The sequence below is a fragment of the Lepidochelys kempii genome, chromosome 1, assembly GCF_965140265.1.
Source record: "Lepidochelys kempii isolate rLepKem1 chromosome 1, rLepKem1.hap2, whole genome shotgun sequence".
In the NCBI taxonomy this organism is placed as follows: Eukaryota; Metazoa; Chordata; order Testudines; family Cheloniidae; genus Lepidochelys; species Lepidochelys kempii.
This window is the reverse complement of record NC_133256.1, coordinates 211,894,873-211,910,879: the sequence shown is the minus strand read 5'-3', so window position 1 is coordinate 211,910,879 and position 16,007 is coordinate 211,894,873. Positions and strand designations below refer to the sequence as shown.

General features: G+C 46.1%; 1 gene segment (V, D, J or C); it reads left to right on the top strand.

Annotated features, from left to right (window-relative positions):
- Positions 1-7,173: 7,173 nt before the first annotated feature.
- Positions 7,174-16,007, top strand: part of LOC140898634 (T-cell receptor beta-2 chain C region-like) — a 131,958-nt gene continuing 123,124 nt past the window's right edge. The window contains 3 exon segments of the C gene segment in view: positions 7,174-7,241; positions 7,738-7,865; positions 15,169-15,181. Coding sequence covers positions 7,196-7,241; positions 7,738-7,865; positions 15,169-15,181 — 187 coding nt within the window.

Genomic DNA, 16,007 nt, shown 5'->3' with positions numbered 1-16,007 from the left:
AGCTCCAGGGAGAAAGACCAAGGTTAATAGCCCAAAGTGTGGATGTGTCTAGTACCACTCATGAGAAGGAGTATAATGCATCCAAGTTTCCAATCACTAGACCCAATACCAAGATTTCTTTCATGAGCATTGTGGATCTGAGAACCCAGGATTCAGCCAACTACTTCTGTGCTGCCAGTGAGCACATAGTGCTGTGAGGAGATCAGCAACTCATTCAGAAACTTGCCCCATAAATGAGAGAGAGAGCTGACAACAATGGGAGAGAGAGAGAAAGAGAGAGAGATGCTGACAGGCCAAAGCACACCTGACTTCAAAACCACAGAGGCATTGTTGGTTTCCCATAAAAACGGATATTTTGCAGCTGTCAGTGGCATGCCAAGTAAAAGGCCTACTGTAGCCTGTATTGTTCAGGGGAACAGCTTTGTTTTGTGTTATTCTCTGAGTTTTCTGTTTGAATTAATAAACTGAAAAAAGACCTGAAAGATATTTAGGCGTTAGTCGCTCCTAGACTTTCAGGCCAGCATTTCTACAAACCAATAAAATATTATTGAGTACAATGCTAGGGGCCACCACCCGGGATTAATCTTGAGGTATGATGGGCTCCGCTCTCTTTCTCTCTTTGTGAATGTGTCTGTGTTTGTGCATGCAACTGTTTTTCACTTTTGTAAGGTTCAAGTGACTCTATGAATCCTAGTTTATGTTACCTATGGATTGGAGGCCAGTAACATTTCCTGGTAAATCTCCCTGTCGCAGAAGCACAATTGTTCACACTGACATCCAAGTTTGATCTTGGCACTAAAATCATTTATTCTTATTTTTTTATTACAGAAACACATAAAGGCCTCAAGATCAAAGCCCCACTGTGCCAGGCCTTGTACAAACCCATAGTAAGAGACTGGTCCCTGCTTTACAAGCTCAAAATCTGAACAGACAAGACAGACAAAGGGTGAGGGGAGAAACAGAAGCCCGAGAGGAGGACTGGCCTGCATGGCTTCCTTCTCCTCCCATGGCTGAGAGGGGGCAGGAGTCCTTGACACAACCTCCTCCATATCCCTGACTATCTTGGAGAGCTGGTAGAAAGGATACAGTGAGAGGGAACAGGCATGTGGCACTTTCTCTATCATGAGAGTTGGAGGTTCTCTACATGGTACAGTTTATTCTGGGACGGGCATCCAATATCCTCTTTGGCTTGAAGAATGGGAATGGGACAGTCGTTCTTGGTTCCCATCAACTGGTGAATATAATAAGATCAGACTTTCTCTCATGCCAGTTACGGTACTCCAGCTCCCAGCCAGAAGACATAAGTTCTGAGGCCACTGCAGAAATAGGAGAAAACTGCTGTGAGAAAAATAATTAATGAAACCTTTTTGAGACCTAATAGGAAGTTTGGGTTAATCCTTACATCTTTGGTCTAGAGCTAACCATAGTGGTCTATTGGAGTGTGCAACTGTCTCCCCAAGGAATGTAGTGGGGGCCCCATTACTTGAGACATCAAACACTGGGCCAGACAAAGCGTTACTCAATAGTCTGTAAGGGCTGTTCCCGGCTCTGTCTTCTCTGATTCATTTACTTCTTTTCTACAGTCTAGAAAGTTTGTGATTTCACCAGGCAATAATTTGCAGGAACTAAATCATGGGTTCAGCGCTAGGCAGCTGCTAGAAGAAACTAGGACTGATGGAGGAAGGTGAATTTAGGTTTAACAGGTGATGTCACTAACAAGGGCCAGGTGAGTGGCTGCTTGTGGGGCTGTGCAAGATGCATCCCTGAGCAGAAAATTTGATGTGTTCTCTAACTGCCCATTTCATTTTGTCTTAGGTGACTCAAATGTTCAAAAATTTAGGATCTCAAGGGTGAATATGAAAACCAGCTACACACATCTGAAAGATCTGAACACCTAGGGTAAAGAGGAATTACTTTGGAGGGATACAAAGGGGCCATAACTTGGAGGGAATGAGATTAAATTGGATGGAAAGGAATAATTTAGGCTAGACAATTAGGAAACATTTCCTCAGATTGAGGTCTTAATGGGCTGTGGAATAATGTATCCCAGGGAGATGGTGGAAGCCCTATAATTTAAAAGTAGTAGATAAAGTCCAAGAAAATATACTGTAGGGAAAAACCCTGTTCTGTCTTAGGGTGGGATTAGCAGGATGTGAGTTTTCCCCAACTCTAATTTCTATGATTTTAGTACGTGTCTAACAATGCACAGGATGGGCTGGAAAAAAATGTTTCCTTTTCTTTTCTAGACTATAAGTGGCTCATGTTACAGCCATCAGGGTGTTTTCTCCGTTGTAAAGTTCTGGAAATAACAATGCTCCATTATTTTTCATCGTCAGTTGTCATGTTAAATACACAATAACAAAAAGCTTTTCTTTTACTGGTGAATCTTGGTGCCAGGGAAAGGTGCTAGACATGACAGCTCCCAGAAACTGAACCATAATCTTTAACCAGAGCATACATACATCCCTTTGCTTCCATTGACATTTGATGAGACCTCAACACAGTTCTCCTTCACCTCTCTGGAAATGGCTCTCTCTCCTACAACATGCAAACAGTATGTCAGACATGTGTATAATTAAAAAACATATTAGTGAACTGTAATTGAGCTGCCTCCTGTATTTGTAATTATGGCTCATAACGGTTATTCAGATAGCATGACTGAACATTGTTAAATAGAACACACACAAACTGCTTATTGCAGTGGTTCTCAAAGCCAGTCGGCCATTTGTTCAGGGAAAGCCCCTGGCAGGCCAGACCGGTTTGTTTACCTTTTGCGTCTGCAGGTTTGGCCAATCTTGGCTCCCACTGGCCGCAGTTCACTGCTGCAGGCTAATGGGGGATGTGGGAAGCGGCGCAAGCCAAGAGACATACTGGCCTCCCTTCCCACAGCCCCCACTGACCTGGAGCTGCGAACCGCGGCCAGTGGGAGCGATGATCGGCAGAACCTGTGGATGCAGCAGGTAAACAAACCGGTCTGGCCCGCCAGGGGCTTTCCCTGAACAAGCGGCCGACTGGCTTTGAGAACCAGTGGCTTATTGCATAAACCTAAGCGTGCAACTATGGATGTAACTGCATTTATTCAGCACAGCCACCACAAAACACTGATACAAACTAAAGCTCTTCTGCCTGAATGTTCACTGATCACTAAAAAGTAGCACAAAAATGGTTAAACCAAAGAGGCATTCAGAATACTGGATGAATGAATATTCATGAATATTGTTTTTGCTTCATTTGACCAGCTCATTCACACTTAGATAGACAGAATGTGCATCACTTTCATACCCATATGAATTCCTATCCCAAAGGATCTTCTACATGTAAGCAGACTCAGGATGAGCTCCACCCTGACATCTGGTGGTGAGGTGTGGCAAGTTGTGGAAAAGAACTTCAGGGGCTGATCTCATTTGCATAGGCACACCCACCCCACCCACCATGAGCCCATAGCTGCCCAAATGGTCACTTTGGCTGCTGTGGGATCCCCAGTGTCTCTGTTATTGGGGCAGGAAGAATAAATTGTTATTACCCTGATTATGGGAATTAAGGACAGTGGAACTGCACTTGGCCTTTTGTTATGATGGAGGGACTTGCCATCAACTAAGTAGCACTCGCTAGGCAAGGGACATGGGTTCCAAAACTCTGTGACTTGAGAGAGGTTGGGGAAAGGTATTAATACTTGGTGATATGCCCCCCCGGTGAGGGCCTTGCATGCTAATTGTACTTCCTCCTCTCTCCACTGTGGAATATCAGAGCTAATTTTGATTCTATTAGGAGTCTAGTTACAGGCTGCTGAGCTGAATTCACTTTGGGCTAATGATGCACTAGCACTGAGGTTCCCCTACTACAAGCTGAAATCACAAAAGAGCTAAACTTACTAAGAGCTGAAATCACTGAGTGTTGTGTTAAGCAGTAGGGGAGCCTGAAGATATATGGTAGAGCAGTTTGCGGGACGGTGAGTGGAGCGGCTGGTGGAGCAGAGCAGTTTGTTGGATGCCTAGAGCAGCCCATAGGGTGGCTGGCAGAGCGGAGTCCCGTGGAGAGGTGGGGCCATCAGCTTTGGACCACGTAAGGTGCCCCTTACCTCCCTTCCCCCCCCCCCGCCCCCCAATCTCCACCCAGGTTGGGAGGTAAAACTCTGCAGTTAAACTTTTGAACTCTGGGGCTGCCCTGACCAGGGACAGAGACTTTTGGGTCGTTGGACTTTTGGGACTTTGGGTGATTTGGGTTGCTGGGCTCAAGAACCAAAGGGAAAGGGCATGCTCCAATTTGCTTGGGGTGGGTTTTTTGCTCATGGGTTGTGTTATGAATCCTCTTTGTGGTGTTTCCCCAACATAATGCCACATTGTTTCTCTCTGTTATTAAAAGGCTTTTTGCTACACTCAGACTATGTGCTTGCGAGAGGGGAAGTATTGCCTCTTGGAGGCGCCCAGCGGGGGTGGTATATATTTGTCCCAGGTCACCGGATGGGGGCTCGAGCCTATTTTGCATTGTGTTATTGGAATGGAACCCCTAGATACTGAACCTGGCCCTTGTTGCTGCCAACTCTGACAGGCAGAAGGGTTACATACAGGCTCTGAATACTGGTACCATTCACTCACTTCTTGGGGAGGAACAGGCCTGACATTCTGGCAAGTACAATACATGACTTTGGCATAGGATGGGAAATCACGTTGAATACTGTATAGCATGAAATTGCAGGGGTGATTTTGAGAACACACCAAAACTTTTAACCCTGTTGGAATTGTCCAGGGGTCTGCTGGAGGCAAACACGGCAGTAGATAGAATGCTCTGGGATCTTTAACCACCATGAATGCTCAGGCCTTGGGTTAAAAGGCTGATTGGGAAGTCTGTAATATAGAGGTAAATATCTGAGACAAAGTGTCATTTCTTTCTTCCCTGACACACTTTTCAGAGCCAAGTGGCAGCAGTGGGAGGGGTATTGCATTCCTCTCACTTCCTGTTGCCTTAGCAAAATTCAAGTGCTACAAGAACCAATCCTGTCACATTTGTTGCTAGAGATGTTGAAAATTCTTCTCCTTCTGATGCCTGGTAAGAAGCCAGAACTCCCATCCTGCAATGGGGATACAGCAGCATGGCTAGGCACAGACAGGGATGGCATTGGACAGAGGCCCCTTTTGTGCCGGGCTAATGTATCTCTGCTCCTTGCCCCCTTGTTCACAGAGGTGCTGAGACTGAAGACTTCATCTTGCAGTGGCCAAGAGCAGTAATCGAGGAACCAGGGGAAGCTGTGAACATGAGCTGTTACCAGAACAACAATGCCCACACAAACATATTTGGTACCAGCAACGCCAGAGAGAATGTCTGAAGATAATAGCCATTATTTATACAGCGTCAAATCCCTTTTATGAGAAAGACTTCGATGAGAGCAAGTTCCCAGTCAGCAGAGAACACAAAAGGCTATCTGCCATGACTGTGAAGAACATGAGAATGGGGGGATAGCTCAGTGATTTGAGCATTGGCCTACTAAACCCAGGGTTGTCAGTTCAATCCTTGAGGGGGTCATTTAGGGATCTGGGCCAAAAATTGGGGATTAGTCCTGCTTTTGAGCAGGGGGTTGGACTAGATGACCTCCTGAGGTCCCTTCTAACCTTGATATTCTATGACAGCCAGGGATGCAGCTACCTATTTCTGTGCTGCCAGTGAGCACACACAGCTGTGAGTGGATCAGTGACTCAAGCAAAAACTTGCCCTCCCCTGAGTGAGAGAGATGCTGAGAGATGCACCTGAGATCACACTTCAAAACTATAAACAACAGCAGCATTGACACTGACACTAATTATGGAACTGAATCTAGGCACTCAGATACCCGTGAGATTGGGTACTAGACAGAGAGTAACAACTAACAGGGGCAGCAGTCCTCCTGCATAAACTGTTCAGGACCTGAGGACAGAAATAATATTAATATTTAACAAATAATTGTTCCTCCACACACCTGTGTCTCTGGTCCATGTACAGTATTGTGCAAAGAGGTTAGTTATGGGGGAGATAACATCTTCCTTTAAACACTGGCTACTCTCACAGACAGTCCACCCTATCTCTGCCTCTGCTGCTGGAATTTAACTAACTCCCCATTGCCTACAGTGCATTGAATTCCTGGGAAAGGAGAAGAGAGTAGCTAGATTTCAGAGAAGCAGCATTGTTAGTCTGTATCCGCAAACAGAACAGGAGTATTTGTGGCACCTTGAGACTAACAAATTTATTTGAGCATAAGCTTCCGTGAGCTACAGCTCACTTTATGGTCAAATAAATTTGTTAGTCTCTAAGGAGTCACAAGTCCTCCTTTTCTGTTTGCAGAGTAGCTAGACTATCAAAATGGTTTAATATTAGCCTTCCCCACACTGGCCACTTGAGGGCAGTGTAGAGCTAACAAAACAAAACATCCAAGAGCAAAACCAGAAGAAGAGTCAACAATCTTCCTGACTGAGTCTATAGCTTCACCCCTGTAATATACAGTCAATTATAAAGTGTGGAGGAGAATATCTGAACACAGGAGAGATGGGGAGAGTCAGAGGGGAGGGTGTCCTTGTCTGAGAGTTTGCAGATGCAGAGATTATTTAAAGCACCAACATTTCTCTGGTGTCACCCATCTTCCTGAGAGATCCTAAAGCATGCTGCATTCTAACAGTAGGAAATTCTCACCCACCACTAAAATATAGCCAAGACAGGGATGGAATATGGCAGCTGTCCTTTGCCAGTACTGCTGCAGTGTCATGTGACTTTTCCCTTTGGAACTGCCAGGGGGATCTAGAGAGGCAGAAAGAGATCAAGATTTGGCCAGGACACTGACTGAGCAGGAAACAGACATATCCCAGAATGCTCACTGTCAGGATCACACAACCCTAATGTAAAAATATTTTCACTGATCAATGTGAAGCAGCAACAGGCTTTGTGTAGAGGGAGAGGGGCCGAAGTCACACATTTTGCATCAGAATGTCTAACCACCACAATTCCGACGTGTGCAGATCTGGGCTTGGAGTTTTATCCATAATGGAATGAGAGGCAGTTGCACACTTCAAATCCACATCTGGACCCTGCTTTACTACCTCTCATATTTGCACTGCCTCATGATCATCAGTTCTGCTCCCTTTTGTGGTTTTACAGAGCTCCGCCTGCTAAAGGCACACAGAACTTTGTTCAATGGAAATGATCACTCTGGCTTGTCTTTGCTGCAGACGCAATGTGGAGGGCATTGGGTCTCTTCCTTGGCTTCCAGCTGCTGGCAGGTAAGAAACTGTCTTTGATAAATGTTTTGACTCCAGGATGCTACAGCTTTACTTTAGCGTCTGAGATGAGAAGCAGAATGTGGGGAGGAGGGTGTTTGCTGCAGATGATGGAAGCTTCATAGGAGAAGGCTCCAGTACCAAACTGACAAGAACGTGTGAAGGGACAAAGGGAGGAAACCTTTGCTAGATGAATGGCAGAAGCAGGGAGGAATACGGAGGAGCTGCTTCCAGATGGCAGGAACTGGGCAGGAGTGGGCTTATGTACTGACTTTGGTAAGGTTGTGGGAAGAGACTGAGGTCAGGCCATTGATAGAAGTGAGGAGAGAGCAATACAAATATAAAGTCAGTGAGGTAATTAAACCTCACTCTCCATGGAGGCGCTGAAAATCAAAGGAGGAGTTTTGGAACTAGATCCTGAAATGCATAGAGACCAGGTGAGGCGTGTTCCACCCTCCATGGCCCTCATTCACCCTGTCCCCTTCACTCTCCTTTGCAGGTCTTTGCAGTGGGGTGACAGTGACACAGAAGGAGAAGTTTATAGCCATCCAGAATGGGAGCAAGGCAAGAATCCCATGTAAACATAATGACAGCTCTTACATCACTGTCCTGTGGTATCAGCAGAAGGCTACAGAAAGGCAGCTGCAGTTAGTAGCCACCTCCATAGGTGCGGATTCATCAGACATGGAAAAAGAGTTCAAAAACAGATACAGTGTGGCACGGCCAGATATTGTGAACACCTCCCTGACAATCAACCCCGGGATGGTTGAAGACACTGCAGTGTATTTCTGTGCAGTTAGTAAAGCACAGTGAGAGCTTCATACCTCACAGCTGTTCAATAACCCGCCAGTGCTGCTCATCCCTCGCAACCGACACACCTCAGGCCCAGCCACACACAGAAATGGTGTGACAGGGGACAGAGATGTCATTTAACACTTAAGAACCATGAGGGGTACCTAGCCTCCAGCTCTGGAAGCCAAGCCCTTTATTTAGCCAGAGGCAGAGCAGTGCACGCTTCCTTTCCCCACACACATACCCCCACATGAACGTGCTGCTTGGTCGCTGCTCTGAGGGCACCACAGCTGCAAGGGAGAGTGTCATTTGCCAGGGAGTCAGTCCAATGGACAGGGACTCCAGACACCGGGGCTTTGCTCCCACATCTACCACTGACTTGCCCCATGACCTTGAGCAGGTCACTTACCCTCCCCGTGCCTCCGATTCTCCTTGTAAAACAGAACAAATGATGCTCACCTGCCTTTGGAAAGTGCTTGGAGATGAAATCTGATAAGTGTTCATTAGCAGTGACAGTAGGAGTAAATTCAGTCTGTGGGACTTTGTTTAACTGACACCTGTCCCAGCTGGAACGAGGCTGAGAGCCATCAAATGGTTTCACACAGTCTGACAGACTGTAATAACTTGAATCATGATTTATGTGGGTACAGGTAGGAACTGTGAGCTAGAGGTGAAAGGTTCTGTAAACCATTCTCAACCTCTCTGCCCCCAAGGATCTTTGCCCCAGTATGTGCCCACCCTGCATAGCATCCACTGGTAGCTCCTCCACAGAGAAACACCAGTGGAAGAACTTGAATAGATTCCAGGAAATAAATAATGCCAAGAACAATGTAACTGGGTTGCTTGACCCAAAAGGGGTAGAGAGCCTGGAGCTAGCCATCACTGGCTACTGAATGATCCACACCTGGGAGATCGGGTGACTTCTCTGTAAAGAGTGGCAGGACACTGCAGGGCACTGGATGTGCTCCGGAAGCTGTGGCAGAGACTGAGGAAAGGCTCCTTCAGGGAAGACGGTGAGATCACGGCAGTTGCCCCAGCTAGGAGGGCTGGCAGTAGCCTGCTGTGGCAGGAGGAAGACCCTGAAACCTAGGCAGTTTGGAGAAGTCTGAGGTCCAGTCAGGCTGGGAGTGGTGATTGACTTGGTGATCTCCCAGTGCTGGGGACTCCCTACCAAGCACAGAGACACTGAACAGGGGTTGGGGCCTGAAGGGCCAGTGTGTACCCAGAGGACTGAATAAATTGGACCCCAGGAGGGGAATGTTTTAAATTACCTTAGGACTTGGGGTATGGACTTTGTTTAAGAAGCCCCTGAAGCGGGGGAACCAGAGCCATTGTGCGCAATTCAGTTCTTGTGCTCTCTGCTCAGATGATCATTTAGGCCTGTCACTGTGAAGTCACCCCTGTATTTATGTCACATAGACCCACTGACTTGCAGGTGATCTGTCTCTTTGCAGGGAAACCAAATCACTGCTCGCAAGGGCAGGGAGGAAGGTGCACAGGTCCCTCTGGCACAGCTGCTGCATCTGTGAGTGTAGGAACCTGGAGACAAATCACAAATGGATCCAGTCTATTGTCTCCAGAGCTGTGTAAAACCCAATGCAAGGGAATGTCCCTGCTCAGTGAGACAGAGATGGGGATGCACATACTTTGGTACATGGACATTTGTTTCATGGTAGCAAGTAAGTCATTGGCTGAGACATGAATCTCCATCCCTGTGTTTACAGGACATAACTCTGGACATTTCTCACAGAGCCGTGTGTCTCTGTAACGTGTGTTTTATCTCTTTTTCTCACAAGATGCTCAGGTGCTCGGATCAACCAAACCAGAGTCTGATGTCATAGAAGGGACACCAAGCCTAGCTCACATGTGAACAAACCTCTGGGCACAATTACATGTTCTGGTACAGACAGACTCTGGGACAGGGCCTGCATCTACTCATTTTCTCCTGTGACAAAGAACTAACAGAAAAAGGCAATGTCACTGATCGATTCCAAGCTAAAAGGCCGCAGACTGAGCTCCTTCACTTGGACATTGCACCCATGGAGCCAGAGGACTCGGCTGTGTATTTCTGTTCCAGCAGTCTAGACACAGCGCTTCAGAGTCACCTCCTCTCCCTGTAAAAATCTCCTCCCCCTGCTACTGCATCTCCCTTCCCAGAGCGGAGATTCTCCCTGGATCTCTGCTCACAACTGATGCAGGAAGAGGGAAGAGCACAGGAGAAAGTCATAGTCTATTTCCACTCTGTATTCCACCTATGAGAACGAGGGGAATGAGGCCCACACCTCTGGGTAAGAGGAAATGGGTTAGGAGTGCTCCCCTGGAAGAGCCACCGAGAAAACACAAACTCCCTGCTGTGAGTTCTACAATAAAGTCTGGGCTGATGGCAGAGCAAGGCCTAGCCAGAGTCTTCAGAGGTACTAATGTGCCAAGGGGTCTGCTTCAGGGTGTCTTGGTACATGTATAGCATTCATAGGAGTCCATATATGTTTGGACCTCAGCCTGCTTGTAAACTCATGAGAAAAAACAGGCAACGAGGAAGGAGGTCTTCTGGTGGCCAAGTGACCTGCCAACTGATCATCACAGCGCAGCCATAGCACTTCCAGTCAGAGGCATATATGAGTACTCATTGAAATACATTGTCCGAGGGGTCCTCAAACTTCATTGCTCCATGGCCCCCTTCTCACAACAAAACTTACTCCATGACCCCAGGACGGGGGACCGAAGCCTGAGCCCACCCGAGTCCTGTCACCCCAGATGGGGGAGAGGGGGACAAAGCCAAAGCCCAAGGGCTTTAGCCCCAGGCCGGAGGCCTGTAACCTGAGCCCTGCCACCCAGGCTAAAGCCCTTGGCCTTCAGCTTCAGCCCTGGGTTGTGGGGCTTCGGATCAGTTTTGGCCCTTGGCAGTGGGGCTCAGGCTTTGGCCCTGGGCAGTGGAGCTTGGGGTTTGGCTTCAGCCCCAGTACCCACCAAGTGTAACACCAGTCTTGGTGACCCCATTAAAATGCGGTCATGACCACTTGAGGTCCCGACCCACAGTTTGAGAACCGCTGATCTAGACTATCAGGAATGTTCATTCCCTCTAGGACACCTGGCATTGGCCACTGTCAGAAGACAGGATACTAGAATAGATGGACCTTTGGTCTGACCCAGTATGGCCATTCTTATGTTCTTATGTAAATATCTTCTATTAGCCTTCCTGGTGATGGTCACTGGAGGGGGATCAGAGACATGGGCAATCAAAGAGAAGCACTTGAGAAGACTTGAAGCCATTTAAATGAGATGTCTGAGGCCAGTGAGAGAGGGTGACAATGCTTGACCACATGCAGAAAGGTGTCTTCAGGAGTGAGACCTGCAGTATTAGAGAGAAGTTGCTGAAAAGGAGGCTGCAATGGTATGGGCATGTTAGGGAGGCACTAAAGACTAGAATTCATGGGTGGAGAACAAGAGGATGGCCAAGAAAATGGTGGATAGACTATATATGGGAGTATGGAGTGGGCATGGGACGAGCACTGGACAGGGAAGCCTGGAAAAGACTGATCCAGCAACATGTGACCAGCTAGCCAGAAAAAGGGGAAGAAGAGACAAGAGAACAAGAATTGGTCTGTTGTCCAGTGTTTAGGGCACTCACCTGGGGGGTTAAAGATCCCTGTTCAGATCCCTTCCCCGCATCTGACAGAGGGGAGACTTGACCTTGGTGTGTCTCCAAAATCCCAGTTGAGTACCTTAACCACTGGCCAAAGGTTATGAAGGAGGTTGTCGTTCTCCTCCTTCCAACCCAATCATTTTGTGTGAAGCGAGGCGTCCTCAGAACATGCCTACTGGCTCAGGCCCTGCAGGAGTGACAGGTGGCCAAACACCTATCATACCCTGGATCGTTCTGGGCCTTAGGTGTTTAGGCACCTAAAGCAAGGCAGAAGTGGGTATGCCTAGAGGCAGAGAAACATAGGCACCTAGGGAAGGTTTACTCTGAAAACGTAGGTGCCAAGTGAGTTTAGGGATAGGCAGCAGCCAAGAAAAAGTTTTGTGCATCACAGTAGTACCTAAAAATGGGAGTTAGGCACCCAATTCCCAGATTTAGGTGTTTATGTACCTTTGTGGATCCAGTCCTTTGTGGTCAAAACACTACCTGATAAAGGTTTGGAATCAGCTAAATACTCCTTCAGGTTAGTCTGCCTTGTTAACCCCTTATATTGTCTTTATGAACTCCCAAGTGCATCACTCTTCTTCCTTGTCCCTCGTGTTTTAACTTCTGTTTTTTACAGAATGTGCTTCTTCAAAAAAGTCTTCATGTCTGCTTCTGAGATCTGAATCAGGAAAGTCACTTTATATTTCATCTTTCTTTGTTTCTCTTTTTCTTAGACTAAAGTAAAATAATCGCTTAGATTGAAAGAGCATTGAACTGGATTTTATGAACTGGAAAAACTTTACCCCAAGGACTGTCAATGCAGTAACTTTAAAGTAACTAACAGAGCATTAAAATTCCCTAAAACAATAAATGGATCAGAACCTAGGTGTGACCGGGGGTGCCCGGGGCAGCCCTCACTGGAAATGTCAAGGTCAGGGCAGGCTGCAAAAGGGAAAGCAGATACTCCCCAAACTGGTGGGTAACACTGAAGTTAAACCTCCCAACCAGTCGCAAACTGTGCTTCTGATCCCCCACACCGGTTATCAAGAAGCAAAAAAAAAAACCAAAAAAAAAAAACCGCACAGCCCCCTTTATTGCATTCCAGTCTCTGGCTCCCAATCAGCATCTACGTCCAGTACAGTGAGAAGTTATTTTAAACTCTGCTGACATATACAAAATATTCTTCTGACCCCAAAGGGTCAGCCAAGTCACCAGGTCAGTATAGATTAGGATCTTACTCAAAATACCATGCTGCCAGCCAATCCTTTAGTATCTAAAACTAAATATATATTATAAAGAAAGAACAAGAGAGGTGTTAAGTGGTAAAGCAGTCACATACATACAAAGACTTCAAAATCCATATATCAAGTTCCTAGCACTATTGGTGAGTTTGCTGGCTTGAAAGTCCCTCTGGAATGCATCCATGGCTTGGATGGGTCATTCAGTCCTTTGTTCGGAGCTTCAGTTTGTAGCAAAGTTCCTCCAGAGGTAAGAAGCAGGACTGAAGACAAAATGGAGAAGATGCAGCTGCCTTTTATAGTCTCTTGCCATGCGGCCTGAGCTTCCTTTGTTTCAAACACAAGCTGTCCAGCACACAGCCTGAAAAACCTTAGAGTCCTGTCCATAGGCATGCCCCTGCATGCCTTGCTGAGTCATAAGTTGTATCTGCCTTCTCTTAATGGGTCAGTTGTATAATTGATGGTTCTCAATGGGCCATCAATCAGGCAAGGCAGTGCTGTTGCCGAACAATCTGGGGCTGACACCCAGAAGCATAGCACAAGTTTGAAATATGGACATACATATCTATAACTCATAATACAAAGGTGATACAAACACATAAGTGAGATTATTATATCTGACAAATTATAACATTTTTGCAGATACATTACATGGCATATCTGAAATAACTCATTACAATTTTACAATATTAATATTCATAATATCTTCGCGTGTCCCCCAGATTCCATACAGCATCACACTAGGTCCTAGAGATGAAAAGCTCCAGATCCCATTCTGCAGATTTCTTGGCCATTTCTAGTCTCTCACAGAAATATTTTAGGTCAGTTTCAAAGTGGAACTTATATCAAAACAATATTTCAAGGTGCAATGCCAAGGAGGAGCACTAGAGGCCATACATTGATGTCATTGGGCTCCTCTCCTCTGCTTTCATGCTCTGCCTCTCTCTGTGAGTATGAAATTGTTTTTTATTTTCCATCACAGACAAGTCTCTCTGGTTCCTAGTGAATGTTATAGACACAGATTGGGTGTCAGTAACACCTGTTGATATTGATGCCTGTAGCAGAATTTGCACAAACACCCATATTTAGCCACAAGCACTAAAATGACATCCCCGTGGCTAAGAGTTCTCCTGATACACCCAGCAACTTCCAACAGTGCCCTTGTTCTGCTTTATTTCCCAAGCTCTCTCTAAAGTATTCTTTTCCCTTATTATCCAAAATCACCATAGAACTACAGGATCCATATCAGGCAATGATAGATAGATGCTAATAAACTATTCCTATAAATATTCCCAGCCACAAAAAACCCACAGCTGATAGTAAATTGTTCATTTGTAGGCTGTTCATTTAGTGATCATAGCCAGAGTGACCACAGTTGATGTCATCACACCAGACATTATCTAATGAAGTCCCCAATGGTGACAGGTTCAGTCACAGAGACCCCCTTGGGACTGTCACCCGATGTGCTGAAACTACCTCTGAGCCCATTTTCCTTGCCAGCTTGGGACTCCAGAACCCTGCCTTGTTGAGCCAGACATGCTAGCCTGCTGCAACACAGACCCAGTGTCTGAACGACGCCCCCAAAGCTGCAGACTTCACTGTTAACAGCTCAGCAAGTACTCCAGTCTTCAGCACCCAGACACCCAAGTCCCAATGGGATCCAAACCCCAAATAAATCTGTTTTACTCTGTATAAAGCTTCTTCAGGGTAAACTCATAAATTGTCCCACCTCTATAACACTGATGGAGAGATATGCACAGTTGTTTGCTCCCCCAGGTATTAATTACTTACTCTGGGTTAATTAATAAACAAAAGTGATTTTATTAAGTATAAAAAGTAGGATTTAAGTGGTTTCAAGTAATCACATACAGAATAAAGTAAGTTAACAAGCAAAATAAAACCAAACACACTTCTCTGTAAACAAGACAGAGGGGGAGGGATAGCTCAGTGGTTTGAGCATTAGCCTGCTAAACCCAGTGTTGTGAGTTCAATCCTTGAGGGGGCCATTTAGGGATCTGGGGCAAAAATTGGAGATTGGTCCTGCTCTGAGCAGGGGGTTGGACTAGATGACCTCCTGAGGTCCCTTCCAACCCTGATATTCTATGACTTCTCTGTAAGCAAGACAGCATCATTGATGTAATCTTGGTTGGCAAACTCTTCTTGACCAAACTTGATTCTGACATGTAGAAGAGCAAGTCCTAATATCTAGTCAATAGCTCAACAGAATAGTGCCAGGGCAAGATTTCATCCCTGCTCCACACTTGAGGTTGGGTAGAAACATGGTAAAAGCTGTGAACACACATGCTCTCTCACACCAGTACTGGTGGGAAGATCATGCACCAGATTTAGCAGAGCATGTGGAATACCCACTCCTTTCAGTGCAAACCAAAGTGTTGACCTGTCTACCAAATCAAAACCAGCTTTGATGTCAATATATACTATGTGAAGCTGGTGGTTAAATTCTCACTGTGGCTCATCCAGAAGCTGAAGAGTAAGGGCAGCATCCATTGTTGACTGCCCTGCAGTGAAACCTGATTGCTGTGGACAACGGTATCTGTTAAGGAGCAGCTGCATCCTACTAAGAAGAAATGTAAGCAAAGACATTTCCAGGGATGGATAACAATGAGATTGGCCTGTAGTTGCCACACGTGGTGTAAGATGCTTTGCCCTTGCACAGGGACACTATGATGCCATCTTTCCATTCTGCTGGTACTTTGCCTGATGCCCACGCTCGTTGAACAGTTGACGTAGGCTGACGTTCATATTTCCAAGGCACCTATGAGCAGTTCAGGTGGAATACCAACATGTCCATTCTGTAATTTTTGGATGACTTTTCATAATTCCTCGAATGACAGAGGATTAGTGTTCATCCCTGGCTCTGCAACTCTGTGGTTCACCAGGTCACATAGCTCTAGACAGTCATTAGCAGGGCTGTGGGTCAGTGTGCTTTCATAATGTGTTTTCCATCTGTCCAGAACCTCGTCTGACAATGAGCAGGCAGAACTATCTGGTTTCATAAGGCGGATGATAGAAGACTGTTTATTGCTGCCAGCCAGGTGCATAATGGCACTGTAGGCAGGAGGAAGATTATTGTTTTTTAGTCTATCTGCTTCG